Below are 22,744 nucleotides of genomic sequence, written 5' to 3'. Positions count from 1 at the left end.
AAGCACAACCCCCAAATAAACACCAAGTTCTCATTGAAACATAAAACTAAAAAAAAAAAAAAACACTTGGTTTGTTCAGTTGGCAAACATTTGTTCATCCCTGTTATTGGCCAGGTGTTAGGAATGTAGTCCCAGGCCTTCTTGGCAGTTAAGGAATTGTCTGTGTAATATATCCCTTTCTTACCTCCTACCCCTTATGTTTTAAAGTATGGCAACTTGGAGTGAGTTCTTGGTAAATGTAGGTTATAATAATCTGATGCAGAGGGGATCTGTGAATGTTGCCCAAACTTGTTAACATTTTCTTATAGCTCCTGGTGCCATGCTGGCAGTGTTGTAAGTTTCCCGGTTGGAAGAGAACTAAAGGCTCCCTGAAAGAGCTGCTCTCTTATAACTGTAGAAGTTGGGGCTGGGAAAGAAGATGAAAGTACTCAATCTGCTTCTGGTGGATAGACCAGGGGTCAGCAAACAATAGCTTGTGGGCTAGCTACTTGTTTTTATAAATAATATTTTGCTAGGGCACAATCACATCCATTTGTTTACGAATTGTCTGTGACTACTTTTGTACTCTGATGGCCTGAGTTGAACAGTTGTGACACAGACTGTATGGGCTGCGGAGTCTAAACTATTCTCTATCTAGCCCTTAATAGAGGGTTTGCTGTATGTAAGCTCTAGTATCATGAGTACATAAATGTGTGCCGTGTATTTACTTGGCTGTTTAAGGAAAATATTAATCATGTAATAGGATTGTTGAACAAAGAATCTTTCTGCCTCAAAATTGCTAATCCATATCCTTGTGTATATGTTCTAGGATCTGTCTGGTTCAATAGATGATCTCCCCATGGGGACAGAAGGAGCTCTGAGCCCTGGAGTGAGCACATCAGGGATTTCCAGCAGCCAAGGGGAGCAGAGTAACCCAGCTCAGTCTCCTTTCTCTCCCCACACCTCCCCTCACCTGCCTGGCATCCGAGGCCCCTCCCCGTCCCCAGTTGGCTCTCCTGCCAGTGTTGCCCAGTCTCGCTCAGGACCACTCTCGCCTGCTGCAGTGCCAGGTACCATCAAGTGCTGGCCTCTGGGGAAAGGGAAGGAGAACTGCCGTGACCCCTGCATGATATTAGGGAGTCCCAGCCTTCCACTGGCTGAGAGATTCCCTTCAGCGTTTGAAGAAAGGAGATGGGAGCCCCTTTGCTGGATCCTCCAGTGTATGGGATCCTGGGAGGTTCTTGGCCTTCCCAGAATCCATTTCCACTTCGAACTTAACCTGCTGACTAGGATTTCCAGGTGTAGCCGTGACTGGCTTATTTCTTTCTCTCTGGAGCAGGCAACCAGATGCCACCTCGGCCACCCAGTGGCCAGTCGGACAGCATCATGCATCCTTCTATGAACCAATCAAGCATTGCCCAAGATCGAGGTGAGAGCCTGGGCTTCAAGGGAGAGGGGTAGAGGGCAGAGGCAGACCTTTGGTTGATTATCTCTGCAACAGCTTTTGGAGAACTATATGACCATGAGGCTTAGGACAATCTCAGCAGCAGGTTGTGAAGTTAGGATGGGCTTGGCCATCTTGGTGGCTCCAGAATTACATCTCCCCACAGCCATTTTTGTTGGTCATGTGTTTTGATGGATTACTGCTCCATTGTGCCCTATTTGGTCAGCAAATACTAAATACTCAGCATCAGATCTTTACCTTGTAAATCCTACAGCATTTATCAGGGATTTGGGGCAGGGGTCATTGCCTTTTTTTTTTTTCCCCAAACCTCCATTTAGTAGAAACAGTTGGTATGCCCTGGGTTAATGACTGTGTCACTTTTGAGGGTGCCTAAAAGAACACATAATTATACAACAAATAAGAGACTTCATGTAAGTATTTGCTAAAGAAAATGTAGATGGTGAAGTCTTAGGATAAGGGAGAGCATTCGTTCCCATGGTACTGAGATAATAACTATGTGGACACTACCCACAAATAGGTTACATGCAGAGGAACCCCCAGATGCCCCAGTACAGCTCCCCCCAGCCCGGGTCAGCCTTATCTCCACGTCAGCCTTCCGGAGGACAGATGCACACAGGCATGGGCTCCTACCAGCAGAACTCCATGGGGAGCTACGGTCCCCAGGGGAGTCAGTACGGCCCACAGGGTGAGTATACTACCCGGGTAGGAGTACATGGGGTGAGACTAGAAAAGAGTTCCTTGGTTGATACGCTGCTATCTGGGTTATAAGAGTAGAACTACGTTTGCCTTAAATCTACCCAGGCCAGGCCTTAAAGTAGAGCAGGACTGCTGTCATGGGAAAGTCCTTGAATCTCTCTGAGCCCCTGTTTCATCTGTAAAGTGGGGATAAGGTAATTTAGCCCAAGACAGAGCACAGACACTTAGTAAGTGGTAATTACTGGTTATTAATTTTTATTTTTTAGTAAATTAGTCCCAATGGAATAGATCTTTGCTCAGAATCAGCCCTAGATGGATCGCAAGCTGAATTTCTTAGACAGAGCATGGAAGATGAGTATGTAGAAAGGGAAGAATTCTGGGAGTTGAAGGACCTGGCTTAGCAGCCTAGCCAGCCTTGCCTGCCAGCCAGCCTTGCCCTGTACTGTGCTGTCTTTAAGATGAGGGGCAACTGAGGCCTGGCTTTATACACTCCTGCCACACCCTCCTTACTTTTTTTTTTAATGGACTATGAGGTTTTGTTGTTCTTTTTTTAAAGAGACCATGAAATTGGTCTCTTTCCAGACCAAATATTGAATGATTCCCATTGTTTATGTCTTTAGAGTTTTAGAGTTGAGCATTATTAATGAGTTGCCAGTGAGTCACTAACCAAGTCTCTGCATCTTCTCTCCTTCCCCTCCCAGGAGGCTACCCCAGGCAGCCAAACTATAATGCCTTGCCCAATGCTAACTACCCCAGTGCAGGCATGGCTGGAAGCATGAACCCTATGGGTGCTGGAGGTCAGATGCATGGGCAGCCTGGCATCCCACCTTATGGCACACTCCCTCCCGGGAGGATGAGTCACGCCTCCATGGGCAACCGGCCTTATGGCCCTAACATGGCCAATATGCCACCTCAGGTTGGGTCAGGGATGTGTCCCCCTCCCGGGGGCATGAACCGGAAAACTCAAGAAACTGCTGTCGCCATGCATGTTGCTGCCAACTCTATCCAAAACAGGTAAGGCCTGGGAAGTGAAGGGGGACGGTAGTGCAAGGAGAGCATTTCATCTAATTGGGAAGCAAGCATTTAATCTAACTGCAGAGTCATGTAGGTCGTGGAGATACTTCTGGACCTAAACCATGTTGTCTTGGTAAATAGGCATTTTATTGAGAGCTCTTTAGAAAACCAGGTTTCTTTACAGTGAAAAAGAGCAGAAGTGCTGACTTGTAAGCATCTCAGATTGGTATCAGACATCATATGTAAAGAAATGTATAAAGTATACGTTCCTTTGATTAGTAAAATAGGTCTTCAGAGTTTATTTCTTCTGCCAATCCAGCTTCTTGGTTTCCAAAAATGTTTTTAATGATGCACATGATTTGGGTCTGTGGCGTGGGAAATGGAGGATGGTGAGGTTGTGGTTTGCCATCTCTCTTACTCTTCTGTGTGGTCCTTTGTATTTGACTCTGGTGCAAAAGTGCAGAAGGCTCGTGTGATTTGGTTTATGACTCCAACATTCATCTCTTCCTTGGCCACTGGCTTCAGTGACTGTGATTCTACTGTTTCTGAAGGCTCTGTCTGTGTACCCCATTGTTGATGCTGACAGTTCTTAAAGTGACTCTTAACTGGGATGTTGGTGAACAAAGGTAGACTAGGGTAACAGAATAAAGAGAGGTGGATTTGGTAGTACTTTAGGATGATAGAAACACAGAGTTTGCAGTAGGCCCATCAAGGAGGAATACAAAGGGGTGTTCCCTGGTGGCCTAGTGGTTGGGATTCTGGCTTTCACTGCCATGGCTCAAGTTTAATACCGGGTCAGGGAACTGTGATCCCACAAGCTGTGCAGTGTGGCCAAAAAAATAAATAAAACTAAGGTGTTTTTTTTTTTTTTTGAGGCATAGTTAAAAATGCACAGCCCCTCCAGGTGCTATGTTGCGAGTTTGGTTGGGGTGACATGACAGAGTAATAAAACTGAGCATTTAGTCTAGGCCTTTTGCCATAGCGAGGGCCCCTAAATGGAAACACAGCTTGACTTTGGAGATGCCTTAAAGGGAAGTAGTATTTAAGAGACACAGTAAGACTCCATTCTTCAAGGAGTGCATCCTTTAAAACTGAGCGATGATTTCCTTTTGGGAGCTTAAACCCTCTTAGAACTTTCTGTGGGTGGTAGAAAATAAGAATATCTATGGTGTGGTTGTAGTTTGTGGGACCCATAAGACTTTCCCTTGTAAGCCTAACTAGGTGATCTTAGCTCACACAGCCCTGTTTATCTCAAGTCCTAATTTGAAAGCTTAGTGTCTCTAACTCTTGTCTCTCACACTCTGCATCTTCTTCCTTAGGCCACCCGGCTACCCCAATATGAATCAAGGGGGCATAATGGGAACTGGACCTCCCTATGGACAGGGGATTAATAGTATGGCTGGCATGATCAACCCTCAGGGACCCCCATATCCCATGGGTGGAACCATGGCCAACAATTCAGCAGGTAAGTCATAGGCATTGCTCACCCCAGGGATTTCTTCCAGAATGGTCTTTGTGTCACAAACCCATCGGGCTTTTCTCTCCTTTTGTAGGAATGGCAGCCAGTCCAGAGATGATGGGTCTTGGGGATGTCAAGTTAACTCCAGCCTCCAAAATGAACAACAAGGCAGATGGGACACCCAAGACGGAATCTAAATCCAAGGTAATGGCTTATATCTTGACTCCTCAACTTTCTGTCCCATCCTTTCAGTGATAGGAAGGAAAAAGAAGAGAGGGTGATTAGACCTCCAGCCTTTTATATGACACCGACTAGATAATCTTGGCAAAGGCTGCTGTTACCTCTTCTTAACCATGAAGGGTCCCAGGATAATCGTTCATTGAATTAGGTTTGAGTTAGCCCAAGGGGTCCTAATGTAAATAACATAGTGTTTTCTCATGGCTGTCTGATACGGAGGAAATGCCAGACTGGCAGAGTAGAATTCTCTACGCTGTACTCTCTGAAACTGTGACCCCTGTCCTTATGCACTGATAGATGACGTATGTCATGGGTGACTGGTTGTTGTCTTCCTGGACCTTCCTGGACTCAGAACAGCAGGATTGGTTGGTGTCCTATGTTCCATAAAGGGGGAGAAGAGGCAGGTGGGCTTTGGGTCCTTGACCTCTCTCAGGTTGGTCCTGGGTGTGCTCTCTGTTGGGCTGTGTGGCATTCTGGGGATCTGCTCAGTATTTGAGTCATTTAAAATATTTCTGCCCTTCGTCATACCTCATTTTCCCTACCTTATAAAGTAGGGGAAATAACAGCATAACTGCCACCTCTTGTGGACGTTCACCTCTGGCTTCCAGACCCTTTTAGTCATCCTCATGTCTTGGATAGTCATCCAAAGCCATTCAAGCAGAACCCTTCCTTTCTTGAGAGGAGGAAAAGTTCCTTTTCATTTTAGTCTATTGTCTCAAGGTCATATTTTTGAGTTTCTTGAGTTCTCTGAAACGTCTGTTAAAGCGTGTCCAGGCTCCTGGGTAATGGTGTGGGTGTATTAGTGACACTGATGTCAGGTGGACAAGGGTTTGACTCTCAGTCCTGCTACTGAAACACTAGGAGATCTTAGGCATGGCCTCCTTGGTGCCTGCTGCCTTACCTTTTAAGAGAAGGATGATTTGTGATACCTAATGTGTAAAGGCCTCTGGCACAGCACTCAATACCTAATGTATAGGCAGGGTTAGCTTGCTTTCTTTACAGGAAGGTCTAGCTCCCTTTTGGTTTTTGTGAAGGCAGGGCAGATGTGAGTGACCACCCCAGAATGAGAAGCTTTACTACTGCCCTGATCAAGGGGCTTCTGAGACCCCTAGCATAGGCTTTGAATCTGACCAGTTCCTATGAATCTTGACCTGCCCCTTCCAGAAATCCAGTTCTTCTACTACAACCAATGAGAAGATCACCAAGTTGTATGAGCTGGGTGGTGAGCCTGAGAGGAAGATGTGGGTGGACCGTTATCTGGCCTTCACGGAGGAGAAGGCCATGGGCATGACAAATCTGCCTGCTGTGGGTAGGAAACCTCTGGACCTGTACCGCCTCTATGTGTCTGTGAAGGAAATTGGTGGATTGACTCAGGTGAGTGCCTGGCACTTGGCTCCCCCTGTGGTTTCAACAAGCCTTTCTGTAGGTACTCAGTGGCCTCACTGGTGCCATGCCTCCCACAGGCACATCACCCTCCCCTGCTCTCTGAGTCACATACTGACAGGCCAGGGAGCCCAGGCCTTCCAGAAGACAAGGCCGCAGGAGGAGGCTGAGGTCTCCATGGGTAGCGTGAAGTATTAGCATTATTTTACATGTTCCCAGAGTCCCCCTGAGTTGCAAATCAGGGCAAGTCTATGAGCATTCTGATTCCATGGCAGGCAGTTTGGAGTATGAGACAAGGGCAAGATTCAGAGAGGGGTCTGGTTTTGAATTCTTTCTTAGCCACTTACAACCTGAGTGATCAATCAAGAAGTATAACCACTCTGAGCCTTCATTTTTCTTATTTGTAATGTAGGGACAGTGTGTATCCTGCTAGACTCTTGAAAGCTGGAGATAATAATCAAACGAAACTTGGAGCAAGATTTGTGCCACGTACATTGGTCTGCAGGATGGTACAAGGGAAGCCAGAATAGAAAGCTTCCCAGTGGAGATGGGACTTCAGGAGCTATTAAGTAGAAATAGTTTATGAAGGAAGTAGTAGGTGGGAAATTGTGTTTAGTTACTCTGTATGGGAGACTTAAATGAATGGATTAATCTCCACTGGAAACCCGAACTGAATACCACCCTGAGCCTTGCGCCTGCCCTGATAGCTTAAATCTTTATTTTATACTCAGCCCGAGAGTCAAACAGGTGAGGCAATCCTGGCAGACAGCCCATCGTGCCTTGCAAACTTTCTTCCTATGTATGCCCTGTAGTCATCATACCAGGAGCTTGCTATTGGATCTGAATGTGCAGCTGAGCTCAGGGGGATGCATAGTGGGAAGGGGTGGACTCCAAATCTTCTAAATCAGAAGAGGAAAACAGCTGTCACCAGCAGAAGAGAAAATGATTGGAATGAAGCCAACCAACAGTCAGTTATGAATTCCTTCTCCCTCAGGCTTTATTCCCCTCCCTCACAAAAGGAAAACAAAATAAAACAAGACACGTGCACACTGCCACATAACCAGCGTGGGAAGCAGAGCCCCAGCAGGCTTCTGAGGTGACCCTGGGTTCATTGCTGCCCTTCTCCCTGGTGTTGAGTTCTCATAGTCAGGGCACTCCTACGTGTAGAGAAAATGGGCATTGGGTTAGGTTTGGCATACTGTTTTATTGCATGGGCTTCTGGATTCACCGGACCTAAAATGAGGTATAGAGGGAATCCCAAAGCCCAGGGGTCTGACTTCCAGTTTCCAAAAGGTTGCCAGCCTTTTAGATGCTGTGATGTGATTGAACTCTAAACACAGTTCAGAGAAGATAGAGTGGTGTTACGAGTTAGTTTGTGAAGGCTCCAAGAAGGCAAAAGATGAGTCCTGAGCTCTTCTGAAGGATTAACAGGGTCTGGGTCAAGGGAGGAGCTGTTCCAGTTGACTAGCCCTGATGGCATGAAGATGGGAAAGGGTCTGGAATATACCCTACCAATGCCACCTCCAGCCTTCCAAGTCTCAGCTCAGACATTGCCTGCTATAGGAAGTGTTCCTGGTCATTTCCCCTCCATCTAAACTGTTCCTTCCTTTGCTTCCTTATCACTCTTGTCTCTGGTGTCATAGGTACCATATCAGCAGGTGTCAAAACATTTGAATTCCCTGTGGATTGGGACTGGAAAGTTGGTGTTTGTAGCCCTTGAGAGACAGGCTTATCACATGGTGGATGAATAAATATAAGAATACCTCAAGGGGAATTCCCTGGTGGTCCAGTGGTTAGATCCTGCCACTGCAAGGGACACGGGGTTGTGCCCTGGTCGGGGAACTAAGATCCTGCATGTTGTGCAGCGCAGTCAAAAAACAATTACGTGAAGAAGGAATCCTGCCTGGCTAAAGCAGACAGACTAATTGTAGGGGTGGGAGACAGTGTGTTCTGAAGCTGAGGAAAGGAAGCAGAGCTCTAGACTGGTCCCTGGGAAGGTAAAAAAGAAGTCATGGGGCCTGAAGCATCTCCTGGACAGTCAGGACAGTGACTGCTGAGGGCAAGGGGCTTGCAGTCATACGTCACTGAGATGCGGGAGCAGGGACACAAGAATGTCAAATTTGCAAGAAGCCCCACACTGAGAGGAAAAAAAAATCAGATATGAAAACCCCCAGTTTGACACAGTAAGTCAGGCAGGGTGGTTGTTGATATTGCCACACACCTCCATTTTATAAAATGTTAGTTTTTATCAGTGCATGTAAAGTATGATTTGGATCTGATGGTGCTTTGCACATCGTTTTTCAGCAGTACACTTGTGTAACGCAAAGCACATACCTTCTGAATTCTGATCTCTCTGACTAATAGTGATGTAGAGTTCGCCCTGTTTTGAATAAGCGCTGTCTGACAGTTGCAGTGATCTGCTGAGGGTAGAGGGAAGCCATGGATTTCATGTTGGCTGTGTACTATCCACCAAGCAAGGGTAACTTCTGTGGTTAACTGAGAACTGTGCTTTTACAAGATGAATACCTGGTCAGTCGCCTGATGGGGTTCAGGGTATATGGGTAGGAAGGCCAGATGGAAGATGCACCCCGACTCTTGTGGTTGGTTGTACAGGTCAACAAGAACAAGAAGTGGCGGGAACTTGCGACCAACCTCAATGTCGGCACCTCAAGCAGTGCTGCCAGCTCCTTGAAAAAACAGTACATCCAGTGTCTCTATGCCTTTGAGTGCAAGATCGAACGGGGAGAAGACCCTCCCCCAGACATCTTTGCAGCTGCTGATTCCAAGAAGTCCCAGCCCAAGATCCAGCCTCCCTCGCCTGGTAAGGATGGGGTGAGCAGCCTCACCAAGGCTCACCCTGCAGGGGTAGCATTCCAGGGCCTAGGCTCCTCATTCACCAGTGGCCACCGCCAGGGATGTGTGCTCTGTCCTGTCCTATGACTGAGCATAACAGGTTGGCAGGCTGAAGAGTGGGCAGTGGCACCTCCCTTGGGAGGTAGTTTGCAGCAACCCTTAAGTTTAAATTTTCATTGTGCACCTGGCGCCTTGCCAAATGTTTGTAAACTAGTGAGTGGGAGGGACACTGAACAAGTCGGGAAATCTGACAGATAGCAGTGAGGCAGGCCATCTGGGAGCCTTGGCCCACTGATGTCAGCGCCTTAGAATGCTGCTCAGACTAGAGCCCTGAATTCCCCAGGGAGTTGAGATGGCAGTGAATGGGAAGGAAATGGGAAGGAGGGCGTGGGGCGGGAATATGAATGGAGCACTCTGCCGGGAGCGCCTCTGCCCACCCTCCTTTCTGAGAGGAGGATGGGGCCTGGACAGGCATGGTGAGGGAGGAAGGCCAGGGCTCCTATAAGGTGGGTGTGAACACATGTGCCCTGGGGTTGACCTCCGAGGGTGTAAGCAGTGCCTGAGATGACTCATCAGCTGGGGAGGCCCAAGCCGCGGGGTATCTGCTGCTGAGAATGGTAACTAATCGAAGCGTTAATTACTGGCACTGTGCTCATCAGCTTCAGGGAACATTCGAACTGCTGGTGACATTGGGTTAGATGCTTGTAGGTTCCTACAGTGCTCTGCAGGTTTGGGGTAAGAGGGAACCTCGCCAACCCAGCTTTCCTGGGCCTCTTAGGGCCCTGGCAGCTTGAGTACCAGCATTACAAGGTATAACAGGTTAGACAGGGTCCTTGGGAAAGTAAAGAAAAGGAGTTGGGAATCTTGACAGAGACTCACGTCATCACCAGCATGCTAATGGTCTCCAAACGTGAACAGCAGCGAGAAGAGATGGAGCCCTGAAATTCCCTTCTTTTTTTACTGGCCTTGCAGATCTCCTGCTGAGAAGGGTGATTTAGGTTTTAAAGAACCCTAGTTCTAGCCTTTTTAGTGTTCCTCTTCAAAGAGATCCTAGGGCGTTTGTGTGTTTCTACGAGAGTTTTCCTGCTCATCCTGTATCATTGTCCACAGCGGGATCAGGGTCGATGCAGGGGCCACAGACACCTCAGTCAACCAGCAGCTCCATGGCAGAAGGAGGAGACCTGAAGCCACCAACTCCAGCATCCACACCGCACAGCCAGATCCCCCCCTTACCAGGCATGAGGTAAGGCCAGGAGCAGGGCCAGGCGGCCTGGGGGGCCTGGACAGGGTGCACGAGGTCCTGTGCAACCCAGGGTGTGACCCTGCTTCTCCAACCAGTGACTCCCATGTGACCTGCGTTATTGGAGGAATTGCTTTATTTAGGGTCTAATTGGCTCCCTTCACTCTTGAGTAGGAGCAATTCGGTCGGGATCCAGGATGCCTTTCCTGATGGAAGTGACCCCACATTCCAGAAGCGGAATTCCATGACTCCAAACCCTGGGTACCAACCCAGTATGAATACCTCCGACATGATGGGGCGCATGTCCTATGAGCCAAATAAGGATCCTTACGGCAGCATGAGGAAAGGTGACCGACTGCTGTTGGCCTTCTGTCATTGAGGGCAGGGCCAGGGCACGGGGGCGTTGGAGTGGCTTAAGGTTCTTGTTGCTCGTCACGCCATCCCCTTCATCCTCCTTTCTTGTCGTCTTCTCCCTGGGCTCACACATCATCCTTTACAAGTACGTGTTCTTTGCTAGTTTGGGCCTTTCTAGATCTCTGTTTCAAACCGGTCAGGAAAACAGTTGGAACAAACCTGAGCTCTGAAGAGGGTCTGGGTCTTTGAGGCAGGCGAGGCAGAGGTTGCTTGGCCTGCTGACCCACCAGTTTACTTACTGCCTTCCCTTTTACTCTCAGCTCCGGGGAACGATCCCTTCATGTCCTCAGGTCAGGGCCCCAATGGCGGGATGGGGGACCCCTACAGTCGAGCTGCCGGCCCTGGGCTGGGAAATGTGGCAATGGGACCGCGACAGCACTATCCCTATGGAGGTCCTTATGACAGAGTGAGGTAAGCATGTCCCCCTACCCCCACCCCGTCCCACCCCCAACACCCCACAGCTATCATGGACTCAACCTGCTCTTCCGATTTTGTTTAGGACGGAGCCTGGCATAGGACCCGAGGGAAACATGGGCACTGGGGCCCCGCAGCCGAATCTCATGCCTTCCAACCCAGACTCGGGGATGTATTCTCCCAGCCGTTACCCGCCGCAGCAGCAGCAGCAGCAGCGGTGAGTAAAGCCTGGTCGCCACGCTGCTGTGATTCAGGCTTCCCCACTCCCACCCTGATCGTCCACTTCTCTCCTGCCCACAGACATGATTCCTATGGCAATCAGTTCTCCGCTCAAGGCACCCCTTCCGGCAGCCCCTTCCCCAGCCAGCAGACCACAGTGTATCAGCAGCAGCAGGTGAGGAGGGCAGTGGGTGGGCTGACCCACAGGTTCCCCCAGGAGCCTTGTCAGCAGGCCGAGTTGAGGAGTCCCTTTAGATTCCTTGGCGTTCTTCTCCCACCCCGACAGCCAGTTTTGTGTGAAGAGCCAAGCCTTCAGTCTCTTCTTCCCCTGTTTGGGGCCCAGGCCCATCTCCAGTGCTCCACGAGGGTTAGGGTATTTTGTATTTTGATTTTTGAACCTTTCTACATTTTTCTGCTTAGAGCAAGGGAAAGCCAGAGGGAATAGAGAATGATTCTTGCTTTCAGAAGGAGCTTCAAAAGATTAACTCCGTAAAGGTGACTCCTTTGTTCCCGTGGAGTCTGTGTCCCCTCTCCTAGAGGGCCAGAAGTAAGCCCAGCACGTGTCTGGTGTCTCACCTTAGCAGCTGTGGTCTTGCGTCCCTGAATGCAGTGTTAACTTTCTCTCTGCTTCTGTCCCCGTCTTAGAATTACAAGCGGCCGATGGATGGCACCTACGGCCCTCCTGCCAAGCGGCACGAAGGGGAGATGTACAGCGTGCCGTACAGCGCGGGGCAGGGGCAGCCCCAGCAGCAGCAGCTGCCCCCCGCCCAGCCCCCACCTGCCAACCAGCAGCAATCTGCTCAGCCTCCCCCTCAGCAGGATGTGTACAACCAGTACGGAAACGCCTATCCTGCCACTGCCGCCGCTGCTACTGAGCGCCGACCAGCAGGCGGCCCCCAGAACCAGTTTCCATTCCAGTTTGGCCGGGACCGTGTCTCAGCACCCCCTGGCTCCAATGCCCAGCAGAACATGCCACCACAGATGATGGGCGGCCCCATACAGGCATCGGCTGAGGTTGCCCAGCAAGGCACCATGTGGCAGGGGCGCAATGACATGACCTACAACTACGCCAACAGGCAGAGCACGGGCTCGGCCCCGCAAGGCCCCGCCTATCATGGCGTGAACCGAACAGATGAAATGCTGCACACGGATCAGAGGGCCAACCATGAAGGCCCGTGGCCTTCCCATGGCACACGCCAGCCCCCCTATGGTCCTTCTGCCCCCGTGCCCCCCATGACAAGGCCCCCTCCAGCCAACTACCAGCCCCCACCAAGCATGCAGAATCACATTCCTCAGGTATCCAGCCCCGCTCCCCTGCCCCGGCCAATGGAGAACCGCACCTCTCCAAGCAAGTCTCCATTCCTGCACTCTGGGATGAAGATGCAGAAGGCAGGGCCCCCAGTACCCGCCTCGCACATAGCACCTGCTCCTGTGCAGCCCCCTATGATTCGGCGGGACATCACCTTCCCACCTGGCTCTGTTGAAGCCACACAGCCTGTGTTGAAGCAGAGGAGGCGGCTCACAATGAAAGACATTGGTAAGGAGACCTCCTTGATTGGGTTGCTTAATCTGCCTCTTTACATCTGGTTCAGTGTTCTCTCTCCATCCTGATGTTCTGGATGAGTTAAAATCTGGTCCAGTGTTGACTAAAATAGAGCCAAAGAACTTTGAGTAAGGAAGAAATCAGCCGATGTCAGGCTTTACTAAAGGAATTGCCACGCAGTGATGTCCTAAGCGAGCCTAGAAGCCACGAGGGGCAGATGGGAAGTGCCTCTCACCATGTGTTCTCTTCAGAGTAGCCTGACTAATGAGCCAGCTCTGGGGTGGGGGGCCTCCTGCCAACCTGGGCGTGGTGGATGGACGACGTGGAGGTTTATTTCAGGAACCCCGGAGGCATGGCGGGTAATGATGTCCCTCAAGTCTGGGCTGCTGGCAGAGAGCACGTGGGCATTAGACACCATTAACATCCTGCTGTACGATGACAACAGCATCATGACTTTCAGCCTCAGTCAGGTGAGTCCAGGTGCTGGAGGAACACCGGGAGGGCCTGGGATCTTCTTAAAGTAGATGGTGCTAAGTGACCAGGGAATTACACCCTCCCTGGCCAACATGGTTGCCTTTATTTCACTTGTTGTTTTGATACCTTCTGTGCCAATACTTTGCCACTGGCCATAGGCCTGATAACTTGTGTTAGTCGATCAGGACTGACTTCAAAGGGAATTTGGGAGAAACTTCTTGGTGTTGGTAAGAAGGGCAGATTCTGCTGATGCCAATGAGGACAGCATATTGTCTAGACCAAAAAGAACCCGGGGTCTCTATCCATGAACCTGTGGTCTCTGTCCGTGAGCAGAGCAGTTTCTTTATTTTCCCTTTCTTTCTTCACCCATGCTGAATAGATGAAGTCTTTATTGACAATCATTTTTCCTAAGATGTAGAATGAAAAGTGTGAAGAAATGTACATTGTGGGGCAGTGGGAGAGGTTAACACAGAGGTGGCTTTCCAAATTCCAAACCTTCTCTCCAGAGACATGTAGCTGGAGTTTTCTCAGCTAGGAAGAGGTTCTTCTGCACCATCCTACTGTCTTTTGATCATCCTCAGTACCTCCCAGCTCATCTGTCAAGGAATTGACTAGTGGGGCAATGTTATTAATAGTTCCATTTACCGTGCCCTCACTTCATGCTAGGTCTTTCGTGTTTTCTTTTGTGTCATCTTCACTGTAGCCATCTGAGCAGGTGTGGCTGCTTAGAGATGAGTAAATAGGCTCAGAGTCTTATTTTTGCCCAGGTTCACACAGCTGTTAGCAGTCTTTCTGAATCCAAAGCCTGGTTCCCATGAGAAAGAAAGGAACAAATATTGATCGAGCAATTTCCATAAGCCAGGCACTTGACATATTGCATTTAAACCTCAGAACAATGCTATGAAATTTAGGAATTTGCATCATTTTCAGTGGAAAGATGGGAAAGCTACAGCTCCGTATTTTAAATCATACAGATAGTTCCTGGAAAAGCCAGAATTCGAACCTGGACCCCTTTTTAAATCTAAAGCCCTATTTTTTCCTTTCAGTTATACTCTTCAGCCAGAGATTAATCTGACTGGATTAATGTTTTCTGTTAGGGGTAGGAAATAGCCTGTACAGGATCTAAGCTGGAAAGTTGTACCAGCTTGGAGCAGTGTTTAGAGAGCATAAGCCTCATCCCATTTACTGTGTTACGTGATGCACAGAGGTCCAGCCTCCTGGAAAGTTGGGGAGCTTGGGGAAGAGTAGACAAACATGTGTCCAGCCTGCCTTGTGTTGGAAGGCATCATCCCAGCATGCCTAGCCTTGGGCTTCACTTGCACTGGAATGTAGAGTGGCCTCCTAGAGGGACAATGCCAGTGACTCAGTGGGTAGGGAACGGCCTGGTGAAGAAAAGCAGGAGTTGGTTGAGAAAGGCGAGGTGGGGAGGTGGGTGGCCCTGGTAGGTGAGGTACAGAGTTGCTGGTCAGCATGTCCATCTGCAGATGCAGGCTTCTGTGAAGATTGGGCTGAAGGAAGAACTTTGTGCTAGGCAGAGGAGAAATCAATGACTTGCTTTGTGAACGGCCTTTGGGAAAGAACCCTGACTCTCCCAGTGATACAGATGTGTGATCTGGAAGGGAAGAGGTTAGAGAGAAGACCTTGGCAGGCCTCTCAAGTCAAGGATTCTCTTCTTGGCCACTTTTCTCCCTTAATTTAGTTCCTATTCTTTCTCTTTTAGCTCCCAGGGTTGCTCGAACTCCTTGTGGAATATTTCCGACGTTGCCTGATTGAGATCTTTGGCATTTTAAAGGAGTACGAGGTGGGTGACCCAGGACAGAGAACACTATTGGACCCTGGGAGATTCAGCAAAGCGTCTAGTCCAGCCCCTGTGGAGGGGGAGGAGGAGGAAGACCTGCTAGGTCCCAAACTAGAGGAGGAGGAAGAGGAGGAAGTAATTGAAAATGATGAGGAGATGGCCTTTTCGGGCAAGGACAAAGCAGCCTCAGAGAATAGTGAGGAGAAACTGATTAGTAAGTTTGACAAGCTTCCAGTAAAGATCGTGCAGAAGAATGACCCGTTTGTGGTGGACTGCTCAGATAAGCTTGGGCGCGTGCAGGAGTTTGACAGCGGCCTGCTGCACTGGCGGATTGGTGGGGGCGACACCACTGAGCATATCCAGACCCACTTTGAGAGCAAGACAGAGCTGCTGCCTTCCCGGCCTCACGTGCCCTGCCTACCAGTCCCTCGGAAGTATGTCACAGCAGTAGAGGGCACACCAGGGACAACAGAGCAGGAGGGCCCCCCGCCTGATGGCCCTCCAGAAAAACGGATCACGGCCACTATGGATGACATGTTGTCCACGAGGTCTAGCACACTGACCGAGGAGGGAGCTAAAAGTGTAGAGGCCACGAAGGAAAGCAGTAAGTTTCCATTCGGCATCAGCCCAGCGCAGAGCCATCGGAACATCAAGATCCTAGAGGATGAACCCCACAGTAAAGATGAGACCCCACTGTGTACCCTTCTGGACTGGCAGGATTCCCTTGCCAAACGCTGCATCTGTGTCTCCAACACCATCCGAAGCCTGTCATTTGTGCCAGGCAACGACTTTGAGATGTCCAAACACCCGGGGCTGCTGCTGATCCTGGGCAAGCTGATCCTTCTGCACCACAAGCACCCAGAACGGAAGCAGGCACCACTAACTTATGAGAAGGAGGAGGAGCAGGACCAAGGGGTGAGCTGCAACAAAGTGGAGTGGTGGTGGGACTGCTTGGAGATGCTTCGGGAAAACACCTTGGTCACGCTCGCCAACATCTCGGGGCAGTTGGACCTCTCCCCATACCCCGAGAGCATTTGCCTGCCTGTCCTGGACGGACTCCTACACTGGGCAGTCTGCCCTTCAGCTGAAGCCCAGGACCCCTTCTCCACCCTGGGCCCCAACGCCGTCCTTTCCCCCCAGAGACTGGTCTTGGAAACCCTCAGCAAACTCAGCATCCAGGACAACAATGTGGACCTGATCCTGGCCACGCCCCCTTTCAGCCGCCTGGAGAAGTTGTATAGCACCATGGTGCGCTTCCTCAGTGACCGAAAGAACCCAGTGTGCCGGGAGATGGCTGTAGTCCTGCTGGCCAACCTGGCACAGGGCGACAGCCTGGCAGCCCGTGCCATCGCAGTGCAGAAGGGCAGCATCGGCAACCTCCTGGGCTTCCTGGAGGACAGCCTTGCGGCCACACAGTTCCAGCAGAGCCAGGCTAGCCTGCTCCACATGCAGAACCCGCCCTTTGAGCCAACTAGTGTGGACATGATGCGACGGGCTGCCCGTGCGCTGCTGGCCCTGGCCAAGGTGGACGAGAACCACTCGGAGTTCACGCTGTATGAGTCACGGCTGTTGGACATCTCGGTGTCACCGTTGATGAACTCATTGGTTTCACAAGTCATTTGTGATGTACTGTTTTTGATTGGCCAGTCATGACAGCCGTGGGACACCTCCCTCCCCGTGTGTGTGTGCGTGTGTGGAGAACTTAGAAACTGACTGTTGCCCTTTATTTATGCAAAACCACCTCAGAATCCAGTTTACCCTGTGCTGTCCAGCTTCTCCCCGGGAAAAGAAGTCTCTCCTATTTCCTCTTTCCTCCCCCTTCTCGTCCCTTCTTCACCCTCACCTTTCTATTCCCTGTCCTCACTTTACTCCCCTCAGGACCCTGCCCTATTTGAAAAGACAAAGCTCTGCCTACATAGAAGACTTTTTTTATTTTAACCAAAGTTACTGTTGTTTACAGTGAGTTTGGGGAAAAAAAATAAAATAAAAAATGGCTTTCCCGGTCCTTGCATCAAGGGGATGCCACATTTCATAACTGTTTTTAATGGTTAAAAAAAAAAAAAGGAAAAAAAAAGTACAAAAAAAAACCCTGAAGGACAAAAAAGGTGACTGCTGAACTGTGTGTGGTTTATTGTTGTACATTCACCATCTTGCAGGAACCGAGAAGTTCGCAGTTGTGGACAGACCCTGTTCACTGGAGAGGCCTGTGCAGTAGAGTGTAGACCCTTTCATGTACTGTACTGTACACCTGATACTGTAAGCATACTGTAATAATAATGTCTCACATGGAAACAAGAGAAAACGCTGGGTCAGCAGCAAGCTGTAGTTTTTAAAAATGTTTTTAGTTAAACGTTGAGGAGAAAAAAAAAAAAGGCTTTTCCCCCAAAGTATCATGTGTGAACCTACAACACCCTGACCTCTTTCTCTCCTCCTTGATTGTATGAATAACCCTGAGATCACCTCTTAGAACTGGTTTTAACCTTTAGCTGCAGCGGCTGCGCTGCCACGTGTGTATATATATGACGTTGTACATTGCACATACCCTTGGATCCCCACAGTTTGGTCCCCCTCCCAGGTACCCCTTTATAGTATGACGAGTTAACGAGTTGGTGACCTGCACAAAGCGAGACACAGCTATTTAATCTCTTGCCAGACATCGCCCCTCTTGGTGCGATGCTGTACAGGTCTCTGTAAAAAGTCCTTGCTGTCTCAGCAGCCAATCAACTTATAGTTTATTTTTTTCTGGGTTTTTGTTTTTGTTTTTGTTTTCTTTCTAATCGAGGTGTGAAAAAGTTCTAGGTTCAGTTGAAGTTCCTGATGAAGAAACACAATTGAGATTTTTTCAGTGATAAAATCTGCATATTTGTATTTCAAACAATGTAGCTAAAACTTGATGTAAATTCCTCCTTTTTTCCTTTTTTGGCTTAATGAATATCATTTATTCAGTATGAAATCTTTATACTATATGTTCCACGTGTTAAGAATAAATGTACATTAAATCTTGGTAAGACGTTTGTGAGGCTTTTTATTTTCAAACTGTTTAAAATCTTAACCTTTGGGGGGCTTGGGGGAACCCATCTTGTTCTTGCAAATCTCCCTTGGTATGTATGCTCTCTCCCTAAATGGTGACATCCTGGCCCCTGTCATTTCTGTACCATATTCCACTTGACCTTCCACAGTGTAAGTCTGAATTTAAGAAAGCTCTGTAGCCTACTAGGCTGCTCTGTCCACAGGATTTCCCAGGCAAGAATACTGGAGTGGGTTGCCATTTTCTTTTCCAGTGCATCTTCCTGACCTGGGGAATCAAACCTGCGTCTCCTGCATTGGCAGGCAGATTCTTTACCACTGAACCACCAGAAAAACTAAAAAATCTTATTAGCCTTTTGAAATAAAGTGGGTTCAAGTAGCCAAAGAAAGTAATGATACTCCAGAAAAAGAAACCTTTTGGAAATAGTTGGCAAAGAGAGTATCTGTTTTGGTTTTTTTTAGAAATATTTCCCCAGACTAGCTCTCTTCCCTGATTCCAGATTAGAGCATTCAGCTGTCTTCTGGACATCTCTGCTTGGAAGTTCAATCTGAACATGCCTAAAAAGCCCTGTCTTCCCCTAGAAGCCTCAGGAAATGGCAACTCCATCGTTTGGCCAAAGACATCTTTGACTCCTTTCATCCGTTGGTATTCTTCAAAAAATAATCCTCAGTCCAGCTACTATCTCTGTAGTTCAAGAAACCATTGTGTCTTTCTTAAACTTTTAAAATATCCTCCAAACTGGCCTCCCTGCTTCTGCTTTGCCTGGTGTTTGAACCTATTCTCAACACAGCAACCAGAATGCTCCCATTAAAATCTAAGATCAAAATCTTTCAGTGCTTCAGCCTTAACTCTGAATAAAAGTCCAGATCCTTATTATGACCTACATGGCCCTCAGTTATCTAGCTTGCTGTTACTTTTTGGTTTCCTCTTCTGTCTTCCCCATTGCACATTCCACTATATATAGAGTTGTTTCCACCTTGGGACCTTTGCACTTACTGTTCCCTCTGTCTAGAACACTGTTTTGCCAGATAACTGTATAGCTAAAGTCCTCATCTCTTTTGGGTCTTTGTTCAAATATTGTCTCAGTGAGTCTTTCCCTGGCTACCTTATTTAAAATAGTAATTTGGGACATTCTTGGTGTTCCAGTGGTGAAGATTCTGCTTCCACTGCAAGGGGTATGGGTTTCCATCCCTGGTTGGGAAAGTTCCACATGCCATGTGATATGACCCCAAAAAAGGGGGGAAAAAAAAGCAACCTGTTCCCCTGCCTCATTTCTCTGCTGGATTTTTCTTTATGGCACTTGTTACCATCATACTTGTATATTGTACTTACCTACTGTCTTCCACTGTAATTAATGTAAGTTCTCTGAGGACAGGGAGTTTATTTAGTTCATTTCTATGTTCCTGTCCTACAGAACAGCCTGGCACATTGTAGCCACTTACTAAGGAGTCGTTCAATGAAATGGTAGATGTTGGCCAGACACAGTTACTTTTATAAGGTTAATGTTGCAATATATAGTTTTTCCCTTCATGACTTCCTTAGGGACACAATGGAGAAACCAAACGCAGTAACAGAAAATGCTATTATCATGGACATTTAAAGTGAAACTTGAAACAACAGCTTTCTATTGAGTATCTACTTGTGTACCAAACATAGTACTGCAAATAATTCCCCAACAGTTCTGTGCCTGTGAGGTAAGTATTCTGGCTCCCATTTTACAGTTGAGAAAAGGAGCTTCTTTGAGCTCATACACAAAGGACCATGACTCCAAGGCCCATGTTCTTAATACACACTCCACCTCCTTCCTGGCTTGGAGGACAACCAGGAGTAACTGGATCTAGTTGTGGAGCACAGCAAGCAAGATTTGGTTCTTGTTGTGTTTAACATGAGGTAAAATTGTTCCATTGATTTCAATCAAGTGTTTGTCAAACTAAGTGTGGTTGTTAATATTTGGGTCAGGGACAGGAATGAATAGTTTGTATATTTCTCCATTGAGAGAGGGGGAAATAGAGACAACTGGCTAATGTTTGTCAACTAAGCTGCCTTACTAGAACTCTTGGGGGGAAAAAAACTAAATGGCAAACTTTTCATATCTATATTTTGGCAAGTAATACTGCTAATGGGTATTTTTGCTCTGGCCCTCTGAAACTCCAGTTTCTAGTCAAGAAAGTGCATTTCTGGGCTATGTGTGGAACATTACCTAGGAGTTTGGTTTCCTGGGTTCCTTTCATCTGCTCTCCTGCAATGCAGGAGGAGCCTAGCCTGGTCTCCAGTTTCTGACTGGAGTTACCACATGCAGAAAGAACTGCTGGCCACTGAGCTGTGAGTAATTTGCTTTGGAGAAGTAAATAGAACCTAGCCAGTGGAGAACCCAGGGGTGTGGCCAGCAGTTCTTTTCCCAGGCTCCTCCCTCCCCACCCCCCAAATGACCTTAACCTTCTTTCATAACTGGAGAGCTGCCAAGTCCAGCCTAAACAATACTCTCAACCTCATTGGCTCTTTTGCCCTGCAGCCACTACCACCCCCAAGTGGCTAAGGACCTTCCCACTAGGCCTCTCTGTGGGGTCAAGGCTTTCTAACTACTGAAAGGCAAACACCAAAGAAAGGGTGGAAAATATCTAGTATCCATGGCCTTTAAAGGATCAGCATTTGACTGCGGAAACTGACAGGAGGGTGGGGTCTCTGTCGCAGGGTGGATGGGCATCCTCAAGTGATACATATGGCAAGGACAAAAAGGATGCTTCCGGTGGTGCCACCCCTAGTTTCAAGATGGATTTTAGCATCATCCAGCATCCTTGAAAACTCCCAATGAATGCCCACAAAAAGAATCCACATGAAAAGAAGCAGCATAAAGTTCTGGTAAGGCACATCTGCCTGTCCTCACAGGCATTAGCACTGCCTGCTAACAGCTGGCAGATCAGAGGCCAGTGTGGTCACTTTTGTCCCATAATGGCATCCCCTCAAAACCAAGATCAGCATCAGCTACTCCATCCTTCCCGTAGGATTGTGTTCTCAGGTACTCTGTCTTGTCCGACTCTGAAGGAAGTTTAGTAGTTCTCATAGAGCACACGCTTCCTTGGAGCAACCTGACAACTTACTTCTCTAGCTACCTTGCTTGGCTCTGCCATCACATTTGGAGATGGCCTTGGCCATCTCTCAGTAATTTTGTCTCTAGACACTCCATGGTCCTAATCCTATGGAAACTACCAAACTTCCTTCACATCGTCAATGGGAAAATCACTTGCTCCCTTTTTTGTTCAGGGAGTTTTAATAGCCCAACTTTATCAAGCAATTTGTGCCAAGCGCTATAAAATCCTTGTAACAAACGATACCATCATGGATTATGATGTCTAGCTTCTTTGTGAATTGTATCATTTATCATTAAAAATAATTCACCTTTGTTTCATTTAAAGATTAATTTTAAAAGGATACCATCATCTCCAAGAGGACAAGGACTCTGTCTTGTTCAGTGTTATGTTCTCATCCTCATTACACAGTAGTCCTATTTTGTTGAGTTAATCAAAAGGTAAAATTGGAATTTAATGAAGGAAATAGTAGGTAGGCGCTGTTAAGACTTGGTGTGCCCTATGTAGAATTTTCAATATAGCCCATAAAGACCCATAGTTGAGTGAAAAAAGGAAGAGAGAGAAAGAGGTAAACCTGAGAAAGATTGAAAATAGCGTGGGGTGGTTAAAAAAAAAAAGGGGGAGGTTTTTAATTCAAATCCCACCTCTGCCACTAGCTGTGTAACTTCAGAACTGTTCACTTTCACCCGAGCCTCAGTTTCCTCATCCATAAAGTGCAGGTTAAACAAACAGATGTATTCACTAGATCCTTACTGAGAACACACAATATACAAGGTACTAAGTGCTGGAAACACCTTGGTGAACAAGGCCCCCTTCCCCCCCATAGCACTTACATTCCTAAGAGGAAAACAAGACAATGAAACAAATACTTAATTCATGGACAGGACAACCAGGTGATCATAAATGCCATAAAGAGAGCAGAATTAGGGTGGTGGGAAGTACAGGGTGGTGATTGTGGTGAGGTAGACAGAGAAAGCTTCTCCAAGGAGGTGGCTTTTCAGCTGAGACCTGAAGTGGGTTGGCCAAAGGGCAGCCAGTCGGCAGTGAAGCATTTCAAGCAGAGGAAACAGCAAGAGCATAGCCAGGCAAGTTCAAGAAAGAGAAATGTTCTAACTTTCTTACATTCTAGGATTCTAGAAACAGTGGTGTGCTGCTTACATTGTTTTAGTCAGAGATCTGTATTATGAAACCGTTTCTTGGTGGTGTGGCATATTTACTTCTTTAGGGAAGTGGCTGAGTAGTGTAGAATCTTTTGGGAGCCCTGGGGTAAGGCTCTGTCTTCCGGGCTCTCCCACAGCGCTGGCCGCTCAGCTGGCTCCCTGTGTGTGGCTGCAGGCTCCATTTTAGCAGCAGACTAACAGCAGACTAGAGAGAGCTGCCTCCTCCACTACTTACTCACAGCCCTGGAGGCCCAGAACCCCTCCCATCCCACCTAAGGCTTC

At 48.1% G+C, this 22,744-nt stretch overlaps 1 protein-coding gene across 2 annotated transcripts in view; it reads left to right on the top strand.

Moving 5' to 3' along the window:
• The window catches only part of ARID1A (AT-rich interaction domain 1A), a 68,505-nt gene extending 50,357 nt beyond the window's left edge, over positions 1 to 18,148 (top strand). The window contains exons 5-20 of one of the 2 annotated variants that reach the window (XM_068969388.1): positions 809 to 1,049; positions 1,319 to 1,408; positions 1,962 to 2,129; positions 2,842 to 3,154; positions 4,474 to 4,619; positions 4,708 to 4,817; positions 6,015 to 6,224; positions 8,847 to 9,054; positions 10,197 to 10,329; positions 10,498 to 10,673; positions 11,001 to 11,151; positions 11,240 to 11,371; positions 11,455 to 11,548; positions 12,655 to 12,910; positions 13,256 to 13,386; positions 15,111 to 18,148. In XM_068969388.1, the coding sequence (XP_068825489.1) occupies positions 809 to 1,049; positions 1,319 to 1,408; positions 1,962 to 2,129; positions 2,842 to 3,154; positions 4,474 to 4,619; positions 4,708 to 4,817; positions 6,015 to 6,224; positions 8,847 to 9,054; positions 10,197 to 10,329; positions 10,498 to 10,673; positions 11,001 to 11,151; positions 11,240 to 11,371; positions 11,455 to 11,548; positions 12,655 to 12,910; positions 13,256 to 13,386; positions 15,111 to 16,841 (4,290 nt within the window). In that variant the 3' untranslated portion in view covers positions 16,842 to 18,148. Of the gene's footprint in view, positions 1 to 808; positions 1,050 to 1,318; positions 1,409 to 1,961; positions 2,130 to 2,841; positions 3,155 to 4,473; positions 4,620 to 4,707; positions 4,818 to 6,014; positions 6,225 to 8,846; positions 9,055 to 10,196; positions 10,330 to 10,497; positions 10,674 to 11,000; positions 11,152 to 11,239; positions 11,372 to 11,454; positions 11,549 to 12,018; positions 12,911 to 13,255; positions 13,387 to 15,110 lie in introns of both variants that reach the window. The other variant, XM_068969387.1, reaches the window with a different exon arrangement.
• Positions 18,149 to 22,744: the final 4,596 nt, after the last annotated feature.

Source organism: Capricornis sumatraensis, chromosome 3, assembly GCF_032405125.1.
Source record: "Capricornis sumatraensis isolate serow.1 chromosome 3, serow.2, whole genome shotgun sequence".
In the NCBI taxonomy this organism is placed as follows: domain Eukaryota; kingdom Metazoa; phylum Chordata; class Mammalia; order Artiodactyla; family Bovidae; genus Capricornis; species Capricornis sumatraensis.
The sequence above is the reverse complement of the archived record's forward strand: the minus strand, read 5'-3'. Positions and strand labels throughout refer to the sequence as shown.